Source organism: Lissotriton helveticus, chromosome 10, assembly GCF_964261635.1.
Source record: "Lissotriton helveticus chromosome 10, aLisHel1.1, whole genome shotgun sequence".
In the NCBI taxonomy this organism is placed as follows: domain Eukaryota; kingdom Metazoa; phylum Chordata; class Amphibia; order Caudata; family Salamandridae; genus Lissotriton; species Lissotriton helveticus.
Window position 1 is genome coordinate 134,982,584 of NC_136071.1, and position 22,552 is coordinate 135,005,135.

The 22,552-nt window shown below is 45.5% G+C and overlaps 1 protein-coding gene across 2 annotated transcripts in view; it reads right to left on the reverse strand.

Annotated features, from left to right (window-relative positions):
• Window positions 1-22,552, reverse strand: part of KCTD5 (potassium channel tetramerization domain containing 5) — a 192,128-nt gene that overhangs the window by 133,767 nt on the left and 35,809 nt on the right. For both annotated transcript variants that reach the window (XM_078664941.1, XM_078664940.1), the window contains exon 3: window positions 13,088-13,179. In XM_078664941.1, coding sequence (XP_078521067.1) covers window positions 13,088-13,179 — 92 coding nt within the window. The remainder of the gene's footprint in view (window positions 1-13,087; window positions 13,180-22,552) is intronic.

Here is a 22,552-nt window from a genome sequence, read left to right on the forward strand (position 1 = left end):
GAGGAAGGCCTGCAGAGATAGGAAACTGCCCTCAGCTCTAGGAGGTTGATATGGAGCTACCGCTCCTGGTCCGTCCACTTGCCACTGATCTGTAATTCTTGAAGGACCGCTCCCCATCCTTCTAGAGAGGCATCCGTAGTTATTACGTGTGGGGTTGCAGGAATGGTAATCCTTGAGAGATTTTTGGGCGTCCTCCACCAGAGTAAGGCCTTGATGATTTGTCGAGTAATCACGATGTGATCCTCGAAAGAGCCTGTGCTCTGAGTCCACTGCCTGGTCAAGGCCTCTTGCAGAGGGCGCATCCTGAGTCGACAGTGTGGAATAAGCAGGATGCACGAGGACATCATCCCAAGCAGGGACTTGAAAGTACGGACCAGTAGGGTTTTCTTTGAAGCCACTGCAGTGGCCAGAGCAATCAGCTTGTGTTTCCTCTCTTGTGATGGGAATGCTTTTGAACATTCCGTGTTCAAGGTGGCCCCAAGGAAGGTAAGGACTTTGGAAGGCTGTAAGGTAGACTTCTCGTGATTGAGCGTCAGGCCAAGTTGTTGGAAAAGTTTGAGACAGGCGTTGGAAGACTCTGTTGCGCCTGTTATAGATGGTGCTTTTACCAGCCAGTCGTCCAGGTAGGGGAAGACTTGGTGTCCGTTCTGCCGTAGGAAAGCTGCCACAGGGGAGAGGCACTTGGTGAAAATTCAAGGTGCCGATTTGAGGCCGAATGGGAGGACACAGAATTGGTAGTGTGGTCCCGCTACTGCGAATCTGAGAAATTTTCTGTGGCGTTTGTGAATTGGGATGTGATAATACGCGTCTTGTAGATCTAAAGACGTCATAAAGTCTCCTTCCTCCAGTGAGCCTAAGATCTCTTGGATAGTCACCATCCGAAACGATTGGCTCTTCAAGAATGTATTGAGTGCCCTGAGATCTAGGATGGGCCTCCATTTTTTCTGTTTTTGTTGTATTAGAAAGAAGCGGGAATAAAATCCCTTCTCCTTGTGAGCTGGTGGAACGCGCTCTATTGCTCCTTTCTTTAACATTGAAGAGACTTCTTGAAGGAGTAATCGTAAGTGCCCGTGTTGGAGCTTGCGAGGAGGAGTTATCGGGGGAATTGAATTGAATTCCAATGAATGTCCGTATTGGATCAATTGGAGCACCCACCGATCTGTTGTTATTGATCTCCAATTGTGGAGGAAGTGTGTTAGTTTTCCTCCAATTTTTAAAGAACGAGATGGTGGATGGACTGGCTGCCGGAACCGGTCATTGGTGTCCGCCAGTGGGTTTCCTTTGATTTTTTCCCCTGTAGTTAGACCTTCCGTAAGAGGTCCGACGTCCTTGTGGCTGTTGTCGCTGCTGGTATTGCGATCGGCCTTGATTGTATGAGTATGAGGTTTTGCTCTGTTATGATCCTCTATAAGAGGGCTGACCTCTACCCCTGTTCCCTCGAAAGGACTGGTTTTTAAACTGCAACGTGCCAAGCGCTCGTGCAGTGTCCGTGTCTTTTTTGATTGTCTGTAAGGCCTCGTCTATTTTTTCCCCCAAGAGGTGTTGGCCGTCGTAGGGCATGTCGAGTACTTTAGTTTGTACTTCTTGACGAAAGGATGTCGCCTTGAGCCACCCTTGTCTTTGCAAGACCGCGACACCTGCTAGTTGTCTGAAGCCGGTCATTGCGACATCTACAGCACAATCAATTGGTTCTGATGCTGACGTTTGTCCTTCCTTAAGGAGAGATTGAACTTCCTCCTTTAAGTTATCAGGCAGTTCTGTCAGATATGGGGCAATGTCCTCCCATAATTGCCTATTTTAGCGTCCAAGTAGTGCAATGGCGTTAGCTACTTTGATGGTCATGGCTGACTTGGTTGAAAAGTGTTTGCCAATACCGTCTAGTTTCCTTCCTTCCTTGTCTGGTGGTGCTGACAATGGAGAGGACGGGTTTCTAGAGTTCTTTTGAGCCGCCTGGGTGACTACAGAATCTGGTTTTGGATGTCCATTAAGGCATGCTGGCGCTGTTGATGGTGCCTTATATTTTTTATCTAGTCTAGGTACCATTGCGGAGACCGAGGCTGGTGTCTGCATCAATTGTTTCCCTTGTTCCCATATGTGATCAATGATTGGAATTGATCTTGTTTTTCTGACTGGGTCTTTAAAATCATATAGGAAACAGTCTGTTTCATGTGATTCCATAGTCATGTGGAATCTCGTGGCTGCTCGCTCCACTAAATTGTGGAATCCGCCAATGTCTGCCGGCGGGGAATCCGACGTAGTGGGTTCTGGTGTGGCTGGAGATGGAGCGATGTAGTGCTCATCATCTCTGTGGTCGGACTGGTCGTCCCGTACCTCCCCTTCTGGTTCCTCGCCCTAGTCATCAGAAGACGGGATATGTTGAACTGTTTCTCTCTCCCGACGGATCACCAAAGGGGACAGTCTCGGTCTTGGAGATGAGGTTGGCCTAGATGACACTGGAGTTTTCTCCGTTGACGGGGCTGTTGGCAATTCCGGAAATCGCTTCTTGTAGTCTTGGATCAAGTACTGGAGGTCCGAGACTATAGATACTGGAAGGCACACCATAGGTGTGACCTGTGTCTGTACCTGTGAGTGTACAGATTCCTCTGTAAATACTACATCATCGCCATCTTCATCTGTGCTTTGGCACTTTACGATGAGATCCGAGGGACTGGTGGCCTGACCGTACTGGTCATCGTCCGATTCGTCGTCTTGTAGGAGACAGGATGGGGGTAATTTTTGAACCCTACTTGGAGATGTTAAATCCGGTGTAATGGGATTTTTTGTACTCTTTTTGGTTGGAACCAAATCAGATTGTTTCCATGGCGTCGACGGTGTCGTCGTTGATGGCTTCGTCGACGGTGTCGTCGTCTGATTTCCGATTGCCGACGGTGAACTCGTCGACGGTGTCGTCGCCGTCGACGGTGTCTTCGCCGTCGACGGTGTCTTCGCCGTCGACGGTGTCTTCGCCGTCGACGGTGTCTTCGCCGTCGACGGTGTCTTCGCCGTCGACGGTGTCTTCGCCGTCGATGGGGCGCTAGACGGCAGCGCCTTCGCCGATGACGATGTTTTTGCCATCGTCGAAGTCTTCGTCGACGGTGCAAGCGTCGACGGTTTTGTCTTATTCGTCGACGCTGTCGTCGTCGGCGGAATCTTAAGCAACGTCGAGTGCTTTTTTTATAAGGACAATCGATGACACCGGCTTACCTGCCGTCGACGATGGAGTGGTCGTCGTAGATGAATATGCTGACGACGCCGTCGTAGTCGATATCGTCGTCGATGTAGAGACAGACTGTGGAGATGGTTTTCCTCAGCACTGAGGGAAGCGTCGACGAAAATCGTGGTCGACGACTGCACAGGCTTCCTGAAAGAAGTAACCTCCTTGTCAGACGTGGTAGATCTTGCCTCTTAAGACTTATTGGCAGTCTTCTTAGGAGGAACGTTTGTAGGGCTAGGGGAAGCACCCCTTGGCCTCTTCAAGGATAATTTTGAGGAAACTGAAGCCATCTCACCGTCCTCTGAAGATTCCAGGTCGTCTCTGGTTTTAAGTCTGTTCAACCAGAGGAGCAGTCTTCCATCTCTGTCTTTAAGAGTCTTTGTGGAGAATATTCTACAAATTCGACAGTCCTTGGGTGAATGGTCAGGATAAAGACAGTAAAGGCAAGTTTCATGCTTGTCATCTACGTGGAGTCTTTTCTTACCACAAGATGAGCAAGCCCTGAAGAGTCCTTTCTTCTGTTGATCAGTCATAGTTGAGTTTTGAAGGAAATATCAAATTTCTGTGAGGAAAAGAGATAAAACTAGGAAACCTGAGGAGAACTCAGGTGGAGACTCCCTAGCACAACGTGCGGTAGAAAATCTGAGAGACTGAGGCTCCTGACAGGAAGGTTCTAGAGGGAGGTGGTAGCTGATTGGCTACCTTCTGGAATTTGGTCCTTTTTACAAAAGGACATAGATAGGCTACTAAGACAAGGCCCTTAGGCCTACTTTTCTCTATGTAGGTCTTTAGGACATTACTTTTCTATGTACCGGGGACTCCCATCTCGACGACGGGGAATGATTCAGGCATGTGAATCTATGAAAGACACCCATAATACTGGATAAAAATGGTTTCATCAAGCAGGGAGTCCATCACTACTTTTACATTCTAAAATTTGCACTCATTGACTTTGGACAAGGGCCTATAAAATTCTGACATCTCAAGGCACTAAGGCACACACACAGGCATTGGCTTACCACTATTCTTTTTTGGCTCACAGAATGTAGCCAGGAATAAAGTGAATGTTGCATGTATCGGAGTGGTCAGTAATGTACTAAACTGATTATTATATACAGATTACAGAAAATCACCACACCAAAAACATTAGTAAAATGGTAAATATGTGCTATGGTGCATTACAATTGACTGCTCTATGCAAGACTATAATATTTGCATATTTAACAAATTGATGTACATCTTGTACACTGCACGGTGAGGAAGAGAAGAGTGGTAGTCGGGAAACTAGTGGAAGCTGCCTTAGCGTTTCTAACCCAGAGCACTATCATCTGACACCAGAGGTCCCTCTGACAATTAAAAGTCAACATATTTTCCAACTGTGGCTAAATGACAACACCCAGAGTATGAGGCATGCATGACTAGGCAAACATTCAGACTACATATTAAACTTCATAAGCACACGTGCCTTAAACATCCAAAGTGGCAACAGAAAGAATGGACAAAATAAAGCAGAATCCCTTGACAAGGTACTAAACATCTTGGAAGGAAAAAATGGACTTTTGCAATAAAAAAAAAGCCCATCTTATAGAAATTCAATGAAGTACAAAGCAAGCGCAGCTTCAGAGGGAGCCAGACGGTGCATATTACTAACCATTAGCGAACCAATAGCTTTGGTTTAGAGGATTGCTCAAAGAAAGGTAACTGTAAAACATTTATTGAAACATCACTCGTTTTTATAGTATGGCTTGACAGTGCAGCTGTCGCATGACAATTATGGGAGTATCACCAGGAGAAAGGCTTTGGCTCCACCCATAAGTTGGGAGCCAGGAGTACATGTTTTGATGAGGCAGAAGTTGTGCACACCAAAAAAAGTGTTCGCCCTATACAGAGCTGTGATCAGTTTGTTCATTTATCCAGCTGCCTGAGCTTTAACTTTTAAGGGCACTCATGCCATTGTCATGATATCTAATTCGTCTCAGATAAGATCATTTATGGCGTTTCTCCCAGGCAGCAGCACAGATGGGAGAAGGGCGGGTATTAATGTACATGGATTTTTAGGTCTCACTTGCCAGTATTCATAAACCTAACCTATTGGCTTTGCTAATGTTTGTTATAACTTGGAATCTGGTGAATTGCAGCATTTGATTTTCTGTTCGAGTGCCCACATGCAGGTTTTCCCCCCTAAATCAGCTGCCTGAAAGTTCGAAAACTGCTCCTACTTAATATAGGACAGTATATGTCAGACCATATAGGTCTTTTTTGCGAAAATTCCAGAGCCACCTGCTTCCTCAAGTGTTCTCAGCTCCAGAGGACTCCTTCCCTAAAGTGCCACTATTTGTCTGTTGATTGGAAAACCTCAACCATTGTACAGACTACTTGAATTATATATATAATATTATATGTACTACACAAACACCTAATCCACAGCTGTATTTGTGTTTTCAGATTGTCAGTTGGCAAGACCTATCGCTTCCAATAAATACATGTTTACTTAGAGTTGGCAAAGAGTCAGTCCCAGTATTTTCTTTGTATGATGACTCGGCAGCTGCAAAGTGCTCCCAGGTTCCTCGCTCTTTTTAATGCTTTGCATGCACTTTTTGTTTTGCATTCTGACTTACCATTTTTGCATACCACATGCCATGCTTGAAGGGCAAATTACCAACACACCATGATGTAAGCACACTCACTGAGACGCACCACAAAACATGTGTGCATGCATTATACTGCAAGCGTATTGGGACATCTTTGAATGGATCTTAATACAAAACCTATTTAAAGATAGCTCACTATGCGTGTGGCTGGGTCTTTGGACATGGTTACATGTAATCAGCAAGAAGTACTTGCAAAGCTAATAGCTCGACCCAGACGAGACCTACCAGATGGTCAAACCTTGTTGTTTATATGCATTCACCAGCAAATCCATACGAGTAGCAGGTTTTTCCTTCAGAGTCATAATTATTTCGTAATATGATAGATCGACACATTAAAAGGCTCCTTGCTTTTAACATGGAGTGAAGTTATAACTATATTCTTATATAAAACAGACTACAATGAGTTTCTCATTCATAAAAGCTGAATAGAGAGCTATGACTAAGTGCGGAGTTATATTATCTATTGTGCTCCCAACATCTAAGCAGCTTCTGGCCTGATTAAAAAAAAATAGTACTTTTAATGGACTATTTTCATGGGGACAATTAAAACCTAATGGCCCAAAATAACCTCCCACAAGTACAGAAGTACACTGATGCATTACAATTTACAATTTTAACCTAGACCTGACGTGATCAAGCACTCACTTAAATATTAAAGTAAGGTAAAAACAATGTACAAATGATACTCCTATGATACTGTATATGGAGCACTGGGAAGAGATTGGGTTTTTGCAACTAACATCAGAAGGGGTTATGGCAGATTATCTGCTTTTCCCGTGAGCCTAATCTAAAGCTCTATGAAGTTGAAAGCTTCTATGCGTAATATTATTCCTAAGCTTTCAGTCAAGGGCACCCATTAGCAAAATACTATCTTTAATACGCTGGCGATAAAAATCAAATCCTTTATAATTGAAAAAGACATTTTGATTCCTAAACAGCACGAGCAGTGACCTAGATTTCAAAGCATCCCCCGGTACAACAATTGCACCACTACTGTGGAAGTTCGTGGGGAGGGAGACTACAGTAGATGAAGCATTAAGGAAAAATCCACTCAGCAATACATTTTCAGCAGCCACTGGATACATTAATTCAGTCTCTACTGAAGACCTATCTAACCAGTTTAAAAGTAAGCAGTATAATATTCTAACATTTACGTTACTATTTAATTTCTTTAGGAAAGAATAATAATGCCAAAACGTATATTTAATAAGGCCAGACAGATTGGTGCTTCAATCTCACTGTAGGAACATTTAGGGCCCTCCCAAGAGATAAGCAACAAGATGCAAACAGAGGAAGAAACAAGTCAACACAGACTGCAAGCCAAAGTAGAATTCTTAAATACAACAGATACATTTACAATGTACCTACAATTTTAAACTTAATTAGGGCATCGGCAGCAGGGAAATTGCCATTTTATAGAAAATATTCTTGTCCTGTTAAAAAAAAAAAATCCACCAGTCTCATTTAGTGTCCAGTAATGAGGTGACAAACTAGGACAGTCATATCAGAGCTATAACGGTGTCTTTCAATTTTGCCAAAGCTCGTTTAATTACCGTTTGGATTCCAGCAAGGACCTGATAAAATATTTTTCTGATTATACTAGACTCACCTATACTTGGGACGACTAGGAGAATTCCGGTCCAGTATAGACTCTTCTCTAGTGTACAGCAATGAAACTAGGAGTATACTGTTCTGAACTGACTTAAGCAGACTTTCAATGGGATCTGTGTGTAGACACCGGAAGCATGCGCTCATAAGAGCAAGTGTCCTTACCCACCCGAAGGTGGCATGCGTAGTCATTGGGCATTGCACACCGTTGGGCTGGTGGTGAAAGGCCCAACGGGCCTCGAGAGAGGGTTTTTTACCAGAGATCTTTTTATCACCAATGGAAGACTGGAAAGGTGAGTGAGTTTCAAGTCAGTGGGTGCGAAGATTGGTAAAAGATGGGAAGTTAAAACCATAGACCTATCGAACATGCAGTCATATCAAGAAATATAAAGAAGCATTGGGTACCAGGTGGTGAGGAACCGCCAACACACAAGGTGATATATGCAGTATATCTATTGGAAGGTCGTAATCTTATATGGTGGCTAAACAGGGGAGCCAGGGGACATGAGAGTACATCCCTATTCGTGTTGAGGAAGAAATGGTCTAAAGACCTAGGAAAATACCTCACGGATAAAGATTGGTCTTCTTTATCAGAATTTCCTAAGAAGGTGTACCAGAATGCAAAGTTCAAACTGATACAATACATGATATTAGAGAGGGCCTACCTCACTCCACACCGTATAAATTGCATATACCCTTTAGCCCGGGCTTGCTGCCCAAAATGTAAGTCTGAGGATGGGGACTTGCTGCATATGCTCTGGACATGTGCACGTTTAAGAGGGGAATGAACCAAGATCACACAGATAATAGGAAACATTACAGGCACACCTAACTAACTGTAGAACGCTGCATACTGGGCATCTACCATTGCCTTAAGGCGCAAAAGGTACAATTTAGATTTCCGGACCTAGTTCTGCTTGTAGCGAAGCGCTCCATCACCATGGAAATAAACCTCCCCCCCAACCATCCACACATGGCACGAAGAGGCAATACTGTGGAGCAGAGCGGAAAGTGCAGTCATTGGGAGGGAGGAATACGAGGGGTCTGGGGAAGACACTGATCTGAATAGAATGGGATATAAATGGTAGAGTCGCTTAAGTCAGTTGAGCTTTAAGCACAACATACAGATAATATATACTACCCAATAGGCTGGATTTCCCTCTCCTGTCCTGCGATAAGTACAGAGTGAGTTGAACTGAGACACCATATAATAGACCCAAAAACATCGTATAAAGCGATTTGAGACTGAATCCAGAGATTGAATCAAGTGAGCGGGCTGAGCCTTGTTGAGATTATGTTTGGGACTGTTTTGTTAACAACTGTTTGTGGAAGTTACTCCACAAGTAAACCGCAAATTTCGCAGGTTGAGAACAAGAAGTTATCTTATCCTAACAGTAACAATGTATAGAAACTAACTTGTAAAAGCACACATAATCGTGCTATGTTGCCTAATGACCTTGCCTGCGTAATGTTTGTAAAAACGATATCATATAACATGTTACTGAATGAAATCAATAAAATATGATAAAAAAAACTACAGACTTGGCGGGGTTATCAATTTAATACAGTTTCACGTTTATGTGCAGTTAAAAACAAAGTGCGAGCCCACTGGACATAATGGTACTAGATCTGTCAGGTGCAAAGGTATACTGCCTGGTGTAAGATCAAGTGAGTGTACAAAGATCTTAGAGGCTGGTTGACACGTGTATGCCTTAGTACGAAGAATGATCCAATGGCATTTCACCAGGACCTATGTTGTTGTATACCTGATCCTATGGAAGAGCTGGGAACCTAAGTGTGTGTCTGGGTTTCCTCACCCTGGTAGATGGTGAGGTAATCCAACCAAATCAAAAAAGAGCCCTCACGTCATTACATGTGTGCTTCACATAAAAACAGTGACCAACATAAAAAGCAGGATAAAAAACAAAGTATGAATTAAATTCCACGTCACATAACATAAGTCAAAAAGGCTGTACTGTACTTATTACACCTGTATAGGAAACAACCTGTGGAAATCACTGCACACAGTCACAAACATGCATGCAGATTATCACATGTGGGTATTATCATACCTATAAAAGTATTGGCAGTCTCACCCTCCAAATAGTCCCCTTAAGGGTAAGAGTAAGGAAAAATGAAAACTATTGAAACACACCAACTCTCAAACACGGAAATGTATCTACCAAATCTCTTGCCCATGCGGTCTCCGGTACATAGGCATGAACACCAGGCCGATAAAGCCTAAGAACAATGAACACTGCAGCAACAGGTGCTGCTGCCTCACTATGAAAGAGTGCACACTACATTGCAGTTAATCACACCCCAAAGGACATGAGATGGACTGTACTCGAAACTGTACAAGGGGAAATATATCTACTAGACACTGAAAAAGAAAGGTGGGTCTGTATGCTAAAGATATTCACCACAGGACTTAATGATGAGATTCCATGGTCTGAGATCAGGAACTAATAGCTAAAAATCGCCATCTCCTGCAACCCATATCTGGGTTTAGGGCCACTCTAATAAGACTTTTACCCCGCTGTCATCACTAGACACTGGTGATACTCACTGTATACCCCCTCTGGGGACAACAACTTGTCAACATTCCCTTCCCCTTTATGGTGATAGGTAAACCCTCATTTCTCTTTCCAGGAATGCTGTATCTTGGGGATTATAATGCCTAAAATTGTTGTCCCTAGACTACATGTCCTGGGGATTCACTTTAATGGAACCATATACTCAATTCATATACAATGATCAACTGGGGACATCATGCGACTACCGTAGCATCAACTGGCACTCACTCATTTAGGCACATGCCAACAAGAATGCGCCTGTATACCTCCATGACAAACACATGTGACTGCATAAAGCTATCTCTCCGCCCCATTCGGGGTAAAAGTCTGTTTTTACCTTGAGCTGTATCTCACTTTTTTATTTAGGTTAGTCTCCCTTACCCTGTATTATTCTCACCAGGCAACAGATCCAATGAAAACGATTCCCTACTTCACAGCACCATTCTACGATCGTTGCAATATTGACATTGGCATTCTTGCTTTTCTAAGGCCAGTCTTCCCGACTCCTATCAGGCTATACAAAGCCAATTGCTACATAAAACCATGTGTTACTATGACAACAGTGGCAGGCTAACTAGTGCTTTCTCACGCTAGTCTGGTCCGCCTTGCTCCTACGGCATTGAGCTTGCCAACACAGGCCAATCTCTGCTCCACAAAGCAGGGTTGTCGAGCAACGTTGTATATAATCATTATGTCCTTGTGTTATTCCACAAGGACTCCGTATCCCTGGTTCGCTTTTGGGCCACCAACCGAGAAGAATTTTCCTGCCCCCCTCTGTGGGGCCTTTAAAACAGACTACGATTCACCTCCCCTCCATCTTCAGATGAGAGCTCGGGGGCAGCTCACTATACCAGTGACAGTGCAAGTAAGTGCAATTAGGAGCCTGGCATTTGGGGGGTGTTTACTACGTAATGCATGAATAGCCTGTTTTTTTCCGCAGCTACCACTACGAGACTTACCTATATGTTAGATGCCTGTATAACTTAATTCACATCCACGTCAACCAAGGGGACCTTACCGACTATTTGGAGGTTGAGATAATCAAAACATATATAGTTATGGAAATACCCATATGTGCTATTCACCACGCATGCATGTATGTATGTTTAGGTTTGTAACTGTGTGCAGTGCTTTCAACAGGTCACGTTTGTTTCATATAAGGGTGCATTAAGTAAAGTTCAATCATTTTGATTATGTACTGCAACGTGATTTTAATCCATACTTTATATGTTGTCATGCTTTTTATGTAGTTCACTGTTTTTACGTGAAGTACACATTTAATGACATAAGTGCTCTCGTTATTTGATTTATCTGGATTACCACACCATCCACCAGGGTGAGGAAACCCACACATACAGGCGGCAGACATATCAATGGATTTAGTGCTTCTTTTTAGCATGGTGTGAATGCTAGAGCGGACGACCTCTGGAAAAAACAGTTCACGGTCTTCCTGTACAATATCTATAACAGGTAGGTCTTGGGAGGAATTCTGAGTGAATCTTGGTGGCCAAGCCCCCTTTAGACACTCCTTGTTACCCATAGTGTGTATTGGGGCGTCTGTACGTTTTGTGGGGGGATACAGGTTCAAATTGCAGTACAATAGAGCCAAGTTGTTGGGCAGTTGTATGAGCCTCAATAGTTCCCCTGAACTCATCCTGCACCAATGCAATCGTTCAGCTAATTCGATTTTTGTTTAAAACCCCTACAGCCCATTGCAGAAACCCATCAACAGTGGTACCAATTGCTGGGACTGACTAAATCGTCTCCTGTTCCCCATATTCCCCTACATGACACTCAAAGAAAGTACCTCTAAATGAGGATTTAAGAGGGATGTCCATGCCCAGCTGCTTCCGGGCAACGACTATCTTAGGTGGGCAATGCAAGACTGCTGTTGTGCTTTTCAGCTCCTGCTACGCTGCTCCTTAGACTAGGGAAAGCTGGGGGACATACTCCCACCTCTGCCAGGGCTCAGGAAAACAATGTGGCCAAGTTGAGCAGAAAGTCTGCTATTAGTTCTGGAACCCACACTGCTGTGGCGCTTTTAAGCATAATGAGTGCTGGAACAAACAAAGCGGCTGAGTTGAGCAGAAAGACCGCTATAATCAGAAGCCTCTGCCTATTGAAAAAAAATCAATAAATGGTGTATCCGTTAGAGATTAAATGGCAATTGTGATTAATCCATAATTATGATAAAAACACATCAGCCACAAAAAGTAGTTATTCCACTGACTTCAACTATAGGTATGCTCTTGCCCACTCTTAAGGAATATTGCTGCTCTAAATGTTTGTTTCTAAGACCATACTAAGCCTGCTCTTTATTTCGTGTCCTTAGTAACTTGGGAGTTCCTTGACCCCAGAGTTCTAAGTACAGTTGGGGATAATTTATTCTATATATCATAGCAAACGAAAATAAATAGTAATAGGTCATATTATGGTCAAACTATGGTGTAAAATGGTCTATATCGGTCAATTTATTGCGTTTCGTTGGGTACATTGGGACGGTTTTGCTGTGGAGAGGCTATAAGTAGGTGAATATCAATGTATGCTTATTTTTCTCAACATGATCTAGGGAACATTTCCTACAACCACCTGAAACTGAACCCATGATAGTTAAATAAAACTACTGCACATTTGTGCATTTGCTGGCCTTACTCCAAAAAATAGGACGAAAAGCATCTGGTCTAGAAACAATTGCCTAAAGTTGAACACCGAGTATGTAGCTCAATTTGATTGATCAGATCAAGCTATGTAACAAAAAAGTCACCTCAATGGCTTTACATTTGAATTTCAACTGCAATATAACTGATGCACTAGAAAACAAGTAGCAAAAGCAAAACGTAGGCCCGCCACTTCCAAAAATAAGGATTAGTGATGAGATGGTACGCAGAAATCAAGGGGTCAAACACCAACACTTGCTGAATTAGACTGACAAAGCCCTAGACAGAATTTACACAAAAATTAAAGTAGCACGACCAACACTAAGAACATAGTCAAGTTTATGAATTAAAATGCAACATATGCGCTAAACAGATTCTAACCTGTGACGTTTTGCAATCTCTCTCTCTGATCCGGTCCTTCACCAATTTTATTAATGATGTGATATTATAAAATTCAGCTTCTTCCAGCACCCCTGGAGAAAAGTAAAAAGACAATATAATTATTATTAGTTAGATTAAACTATTTGGAACAAGACAAATTATCCTCAGTGACTACTACACAATTTTTCCCTTCTCGACCTCCTTCCCAAATTGTTGAAAATTTTGTGCACAGCATTCACGTGCAAAAAAAAACAAAAAACTCTAGCAGCACGTTACTTCAAAGTATTTTAGAACTGTTCAAAATGTGCACAAATACCGCACGCTTCCCCCATAATACAACAACGTACTACAGCTTAAACCACAAGAAAAACAAACTTCACATACAAAAGTGGTGGGGTGAGGAGAGGGCGATTGACCAGCGAGTGGTTGCAGGAAACAAAGGGAAATCCAGGTAGATGCTCAATGTGTTTCTGTATAATGCAATGTTAAATGACACCACACACATTGGACTATAGTACTTGATATCAGCATTGAATCATTATGATGAATGAAAACGATTAATAGAGCATGACAAATGCCAAAAGGCATCAAGGAGCTAATAGCAAAATTGTCATAAAAGAAGCTAGCTTGTGGCTGTTAACGAGTGACCAGCCAGGTCTTTAAAGCCTTACAGAACAAGGTATGGGATTGAAGGCTAGAAATTAATGGGGAAATAGAGTTCTATCACATTGATGCTGCCACTGAAAAGGCTCTGCCTCCCAATCTTGATCTACTGTACCTAGGTTTTATTAGAAGATATTTTCCTAAAGACCGAAGCGGTCGGGGGGGGGTATAGCGGTGAAATAGATCCTGGAGTGGAGTGCCTCTGTTAAGGGCATTGTGGACCTAGCAGAGCCTTAAAAGGTAATTCGCTTGGTAACAGGAAGTCAATAACGTTTACAAATTCCATCAGAGACGGACATTTAGGGACATCAAGAATCAGGCTAGCAGCTGCATTCTGGACTAGCTGCAATTCCGCAAGGACAGACTTGTTAATGTCCAGATAAAGAGCATTACAATAATCAAGTCTGGGCATAAGTGCTAAAGTCACCGGTTTTCATGCCTGAATAGGAAAGAAGGGAATACTTTTCTCATGGATTTAATTATGCAAGAGCAGGTCGAAACGGTTCTGTTTACCAGTAGGTTTAAGGATAATTTTGGGTCAATCAGTACTCCAAGGTTTCTTGCAGAGTCCGTTGGGGTAGGTAAAGTCCCTAACCTGTCTGGCAACCACAGATCTGACCATACGGAGAGTTGCCTGCCAAAAATCAGGACCTCCATCTGTTCCCATTCAAACATGGGTAATTTCACTCCATTCAAGTGGCAACCGCCTGCATACACATTTCAAAATTAGAGGCAGTTGCATTGAGATCCTTTAAGATAGACGCAACGATTTGGGTGTCATCAACATAGGACAATGCTTGAGCCCCAAAGATCCAATGAGTTGTGCTAGTGGTGAGACATACAAATTAAAAGGGTGGGGATTATGGAAGAGTCCTGCGGCACCCCACAAGGCAATATTATGGAGTCTGAGCAGTACTGTTCCACTATTATCATCTGAGATCTACCTCAGAGAAAAGATGCCAGAAGTTTGGGTGCAACATCTAACTCCTAGCTGCGGGAGACGCCCTTCAAGCAAGGTCGGGGAGCCGGTATCGAAAGCTGCAGATGGGTCCAGAAGGACCAACACTGCAGCCTCCCCTGCATCGAAGTCTTCTTGCTAGACCGGTATCGCTGTCATAGCTGGCTGTTCCCAGTCCTGCTCCAACGGTTGCTCTCTTCATTATGGTACCGTAATTCCTCATTCTAAGTCATCTAGGAAGTGCTACAGCTTTTTCTCTGGCCACAGTGGTAATTACTCATTCTTTGTCCTCTAGGAAGGGCTCCTAGCTGCTACTCAGATTGTTGGCAATTCCTCATCCTAACAATTCCAGATAGTGCTGCTATCTACTACTCTGGTACCGTTGGTAATTCCTCATTCTAAGTCTCCTAGGTTGTGCTGCTACTCTGATCCAGTCGGTATTTCCTCATTCCAAGTCCTCTAGACAGTGCTGCAGCTATGTCTGTACATACATCCACTACACTCCAAACCAAAACGGAGGTAAAAGACATTGTCTATTCAATGCTAATCGCTCTAACTCTCAAAAATGCAAGATCTATTGCACTGCAGATGCTTTCTCAATGAGCCTGGTCCCGGATATGGTTCACTCTAATGCTGCTCAAGTCCATTTACAAGACGGCTATATCCCCTTGCGTGGATGTTGATGATGCCTTTGATTTGGATGGTGAGGTGTTGCTTCACTTTGAGGTGGGTGAAGTTGTTGAAGCTGTTCTGGCTCTCCCCTTAAATAAAGCCCTCAGACCAGAGGGAATCCCGGGGGAGGGGGATCTCTTCAAGGCCTGTCTGGAACTAAGGTTCAGGGGTTGTCGGCGGTATTAGATCATGGACAACCTTTTTGCCTTCGGTATTTTTTGTTTTCGTCGGTATCTTAAATTGCTTTGTAAAATATTAGCGGTCTCGGCTTTGAGCCTTTTCCTCCATCTCGGCAGTGTGTGCTTCTGTTTTTCGGCTGTTGTCGAACTTAGTCGTCGACGTTTGGCCTGTTTTTTGAGGCCGTGGCGTACTTTTCCACACTGTCTTTCGACATCTGTCTTTGAGGACCGTTGCTGTTTCGGAGTCCTTATCCAATGTTCCTACGGTGTGTTTTTGTTTGGGTGCAGCTGCGGTCGCCAAATGCCTCGCTGCCGATGCTCCCTTTGGAGGTCTAGAGTCTAATTTGAGACTCTTCTAGTTTTTTCAAGGTAGACGACTCTTACCTCATTCATAATCTTCTTGATCTCCACTACCAAAACCTCTGTCCTAGTCGTCGACGTTATCTTCCTCCTCACTGGAGAGGCCTAGGTCTCGCAGCGAAGGTGGTGTTCCATGGCCTTGCATATTGTAGTTGGTTTGTCGCTGCCTTTCTCTCACCCTCAACGTCTTCGGTGTAATGACGGAGCAGGCATTACAGTAGTCGCTCTGATTACCCAGCAGCAGGCACAGATTGCAGACTGGGTGCTGATCCTTCTGTGCGTACTTGTGACAGTTCTTGCAAAACTTGAACGGGTCTTGTCCATTACTGCACATAGGGAGCACCATGCATGCGCATTCTCCGATCGTCGTCAAAGATCTTGTTTTTCGACCCGAACTCCAGTCGTCTTGTCGATAAAGACTTTGTTTTTTCGTCGATTCTCCAATCTTGAGAGCTCCTTCCGTATCAATCCAGACCCAATCAATGAAAAAAAGAATCTGAAGATGGCGACCAAAGGTGGGAGCTTCCGGAGGAAGCATGTAGACGCCACAGAAGTACACCAAATGGTGGTACGTCGATGCCTACCAACAAAAAAAAAAAAAAAAGAAATACTACCATTCGGGGCCAAACCACTAGATGGCGGAATAATGCACAGCATGTGAACCCAGAAAAGATTCACGCTGCGAAAGTGAACTTGCAAACACTCAGATTTTGGCATGAGCAAATCTACACCTACATTTTTGCTCATGCTAAAATGCAGTTCACATATTTTCAAGGAGGACTATTCCTTGTCCTACTTTTGTAAATTCTTGGGAATTCATGAAAGCCGTATAGCTGCACAGAATGCAAGGACATATACCATGGGTGCACATTTGAGAATTTAATTGGGCCCTCTCTCTCTGTATCGGTTGGCTTCACTGAGTGACAGCATTCTGCTCTTTCACAAGGAGCATATCTGCACATAGTTATGTTCAGTGCCAGTAACTACTATGGCAGTGTGTGCGTTGAGAGCAAAAAAAAATGTTTGATTTTGCCAATGTTTGTTATAATGGTGAGGGCCCAGCAGCTCCAACACCAATAAGGTTTTACAAAACCCAGGCCAAAACAAGTCCCACATTGACAAAACTAAAAAGCTGACCACCAATTTAAGACCTACTGGCTTTGGAAACGCTTGTTTATTTGTTTCCCATAATCTCTTTGAAACCGTTGAGGTCTGTGAGGAGACCGGAGGGACATGTGAGGAGACCCGAGTGACATTTGAGGTGACCGGGGCTTCGCTAGTGAGGAACATATACGCATGACCTAGCAACCAAGAGATCAGAGCACTGAGAAGCTCTGCACAACATCGAGACAGGAGGAGTCACTCCCATGGCGTCTAGTGTCAACACTTGTGCCCGGGGTTCTGCCTGGGTAGATTTAGTACAAAGGATCAGGACCCCTTCTTGGAGGAAACCTTAGACAAAAATGATGGCCTCCTACATACCACTTTACTCTTTCTTGGGCAGAGCAATTCCATACAAGATGATCTACCTGTCCAAGTTTCTGTACGTACTACAGAACATTCCTTTCCAGTGCCGGAGGAATTATTTAGGTCAGTAAATGCAACTACAAGATGTCTGCGCTGGGGGGTTGGGTCCCAAAGAATAGTACTGACTTCCCTCATGAGGAAATCATTGGACAACAGCATAGCCCTCCCCGATCTCCACCTATACTATTGGGCGACCCAATTACAAACAATCAGTGACTGGACATTAACGTTACAACAGGAGCCATCAGTGAATGCAGACAGGAGAGCAATATCCCGGTGGGGTACATTCGGAGGTTGTATGGCAACAAGGGACTACCTCCATTGCCGGTGCCTATGGAGGTGGTGGTGGATACGTGGAAAAAAAAGTTAACAAGGCTCTGGGCTGGAGGGGTAGGCTGACGGTAGAAACACCCCCATGAGACTGACAGTTTTGGATGGTCTTCGGATACTGAATGAGTATGCCAAATGGGACATGATGGGGATTTCCAAGACGGGAGACATTAGCAGGGGACAGGAGACTATTCCATTCCAGGAGCTCCAAAACCAATACGAGCTTTCCTGTGGGTAATACCTCAGATAACAATTACACAATCTGAGTCAACATGCAGTGAGGCCTAGGCAAATCACCGCTGGAATGCAGGGTGTTGGGGACTCCCCATAACAGCCAGCAGGGAGAGTTGGAGAGGAGGCTCTTCAAAGTCTTCGAGCGAATGATTGACCTGCCCCACCCCACCCAGCTGATCAACCTGGGCCTATGTAGCAGCCAGTCTTTAGACAAACCCTCTACTCCTCTGTAATACAGCTCCAATGGTGGCCAACCCGCATATCATTAAATTGTGGAATAGCAGGGAGGTCATGAAAAACTGGGAGGGCAACGTAGATTGGTGCATGCGTTATGAAAAAAAATGGTGTAAAGCCATGGATGTCCTAAACAATTTGATATGGTGTGGGGGCCTTGGAGACAAGTCCTGATGGGTAAGTGTGCCCTGGGAAATAAGGGGTGTCCGGGATGCACAGAGGCAACAAAGTTATGAGTAGGTTTTGTATTCTGGGGGACAGGCCAGTTCTTGAATGAGAGGTAATTGTGACTAAAGTGGTACTATGCTGGAGAGGAAAAGTATGCTGTGATGTAAGCATGCCTAGAGTTTAAAAGCTGTATTGTTGCGATAAGGAGGCTGCTATCCACCCATCTGTACTAAAATCCCTAGAGGTTATAAAACGGTTAGCACAAACTGATTTCAAAAAGGCTGAGAGCCTCTAATAAAAGGATGAAAGCGGAGTGAGATCAAGCATGGTGGAAAACATGATTACACTATAACACAGATCACTGCAGCACATCGGTTTACACAGAGTTAGTTACCACAATAACAAACCCAACCACAGCACCTATTTCGTATATAGCACCTATTGCCCGTTCTCTGCAGGGAAAGAATGACAGCTCACAGGCATTCTGATCTGCAGCCCTCTGCTGCAGGGGCTCTCGCTTACTGAACGACTAAGACTCTGGTAGTAGACTTCTAGCACAGCGGGGCATGCAGCAAGGAGCTTCACACACCATCCAGAATCTGAGGACTAACTCGCCAGTGTATAAATAGTCTGTTCAAAGCAATTGGAATCCCAAGCGTCAAAACCTGTGCAGGAATTAACCAGAGTCCCACTTGCCATTTACTTCAAGGCAATGTAATTTTTCTGCAAACTGCTAGTCTGGCACAATCACGCACCTTGACAACTGATGGCCATGGCATTAGTCAAGTCAATTTCAGCTTTATTCGAGTTACACTCATAAAAGCACACAGTAAAAAAAGAATTGTCTCCTGGGCTGCACATTAAAACATGTTAAAACTGATTAATGTATACATTCTAAAAGATAATGATAAAAATACATTGTACACATAAAAAAATATAAAAACAGTCAAGGTACAATTAAAAAGCGTTAGGTTCTGTAGCGCAACTAACCCAAGCCAGGCGGCCACCAACCTCACGAAGTGGATCAGCAACTGCGCAGACGACCTCGCCCCTCTGAAGACCCCGCCTAGCAGACCCGGCAGCAAGAAAGCCCCATGGTTCACCGACGAACTCAAGAGCTCCAAGAAGAACTGCCGAGCACTCAAGAAAGCCTGGCGCAGAGACCCAACATCGAACAACATGACTGCCCTCAAGCTCACCACCCGAAAACACCACCAACTGATCCACGCCACCAAGAAAACTGCATTCAAGGAACGACTGGACAACAACACACACAACAGCAAGGAACTCTTCAACATCGTTAAAGAGCTCTCCAACCCCAACGCCGGAAACAACGACATCACCCCTTCGCAAGACCTCTGCAACTCCCTCGCCTCCTACTCCCACAACAAGATCGCGGACATACACAACAGCTTAAGCACTCAACCGACGCACGCCACGACTGAACCACCGCCCCCCACCACCACCCTCCGCGCCTGGACCCCGATCAGCACCGAAGACATCATCCGCACGATGAACTCCATCCACTCCGGATCTCCGACCGACCCCTGCCCTCACCACGTCTTCAACAAAGCAGACGCTGTCATCGCACCCCACCTGCGGGACATCATCAACACCTCCTTCAACACCGCTACCTTCCCGGAGAGCTGGAAGCACGCCGAACTCAGCGCTCTACTAAAGAAGCCATCAGCCGACCCCACCGACCACAAGAACTACCGCCCCATCTCGCTGCTCCCGTTTCCTGCAAAAGTCATCGAGAAGACCGTCAACAAGCAGCTGGCCGCCTTCCTCGAGACGAACGGATCCCTCGACCTCTCGCAGTCTGGCTTCCGGGCCAACCACAGCACCGAGACCGCCCTGATCGCAGCCACCGATGACATCCGAGCCCTGCTCGACAACGGAGAAACAGCGGCCCTCATCCTCCTAGACCTCTCCGCGGCCTTCGACACTGTCTGCCACCGTACCCTAGTGCGGCGCCTCAGCAACGTCGAAATCCAGGAGACGGCACTGGAATGGATCATCTCGTTCCTCGCCGGAAGGACACAGAGTCCGCCTCCCCCCGTTCAGATCAGAAGCCACCGAAGTCATCTGCGGCGTTCCCCAAGGCTCCTCGCTCAGCCCAACCCTCTTCACGTTTACATGAGCCCCCTCGCACGCCAACACAACCTCAACATCATCTCCTACGCCGACGACACGCAGCTGATCCTCTCCCTCACCAACGACCCCGCCACCGCCAGAGCCAACCTACACGAAGGGATGACAGACGTAGCCAAGTGGATGATGAACAGCCGCCTGAAACTGAATTCGGACAAGACGGAAGTCCTCATCCTGGGCTCCTCGCCCTCCGCCTGGGACCACTCCTGGTGGCCCCCCGCCCTGGGCAACGCACCCAAACCAACAGACCACGCACGCAACCTGGGCTTCATCCTGGACTCCTCCCTCTCCATGACCAGACACGTCAACGCCGTCTCCTCGTCGTGCTTCAACAATCAATCAAGGACATTTATAGAGCGCACTACTTACCCGGAGGGTCTCAAGGCGCTTGGGGGGGGGGGGGGGGGTGCTGCTACTGCTCGAACAGCCAGGTCTACAGGTCAACATCCTGCGCATGCTACGTAAGATCTTCCGGTGGATCCCCACCGAGACCAGGAAGACGGTCACCCAGGCCCTCGTCACCAGCCGTCTGGACTACGGCAACTCCCTCTACGCCAGAACCACCGCCAAACTCCAGAAGAGACTCCAGCGGATTCAGAACGCCTCTGCACGACTCATCCTGGACATCCCCCGACGCAACCACATCTCCGGACACCTGAGAGATCTGCACTGGCTCCCGGTCAACAAGAGAATCACCTTCCGTCCCCTCACCCACGCACACAAAGCCCTACACAACCAAGGCCCAGGATACCTCAACAGCCGCCTCAACTTCTACGCCCCCACACGCCAGCTTCGATCGACCGGCCACGCCCTCGCCTCCGTCCCCCGCATCCGAAGAGCCACCACAGGAGGAAGGTCCTTCTCCTACCTGGCCGCCAAGACTTGGAACTCCCTCCCGACCCACCTCCGTCTGACCCAGGACCACCTTGCCTTCAGGAAGCAGCTCAAGACCTGGCTGTTCGAGCAGTAGCGGACCCCCCCCCCTCCCCTAGCGCCTTGAGACCCTCCGGGTGAGTAGTGCGCTATATAAATGCCTTGATTGATTGATTAATGTAAAATTCACCCTTTGAGCCCATTTCCAGCTTTGAGCTCAGCCTAAAAAAAAAAAAAAAAAAAAAAAAAGATCACAGCAAGGGCTTCATCCTTATAGCCCAAGCCCACCCCAGATATTTGGCTACCGCCGTTGAAATTAATGGCAAAGTGCTGGTGCATATTATTCTCAGTGCTACTGCACGGCTTTTTGTACCCATGGTTCTAAACATTGGAGTTAGCCAAACTCGTCTGGGACCTTCATAGGCAGGGCAAACAAACCTAAAATGGGCAACTGTTTCTGAGTGTCTCTGGCAAGCCGGGCAAGTGTCCACACTTGCTCTAGCCCACCTTCCAGTAAAGGATTTTAGTGGCAATGATCCAGCTCTAAGCTGGAAGTAAAGCTTCCGATCACCGGGTTTAGTGTTGGAATCCCAGTATGGTTCCATTTTTGGGAATAACTTTTGCCTCTAAAAAACACCCTGTGATTCCAGAGGAATCTGCGTTACTCCAAACACGGAACACCACCCGTTCCCAATAGATCTCTTTTAATATCTGTTTTGATGGAAACAAAGCTACCACCCGGTCATCCCAGAGCTCTCGCATACCCATTCCCGTCAGGGTCTCACAAAGTTTTTTTAGCCAGCCAATCTTATGGAAGACGTCCAAATTAATGACGTCCATAAGGCCTTCAGCATAATGTGAGAGCTCCGGCGTAGTCCAAATTCATCTCCAGTACAGAACAGGGCGTAGCCTCGCTATATCTGCAACAGCCCTTCTTCCCAAATCGTACCTTAATGGGTTCAGTGGAGTACTCTGTGGAAGACCGGTAACATTCCTCAGAAATCTATTTTCAGAGAGAGATAGCGGAGTCAGTTTTTGGAAGCCCCACAGCTCAGCGCCGTAAAGCGCTGAGCTCAGAGCTTTTGCTTCATAGACCTGGAGCACTGCCTTAAT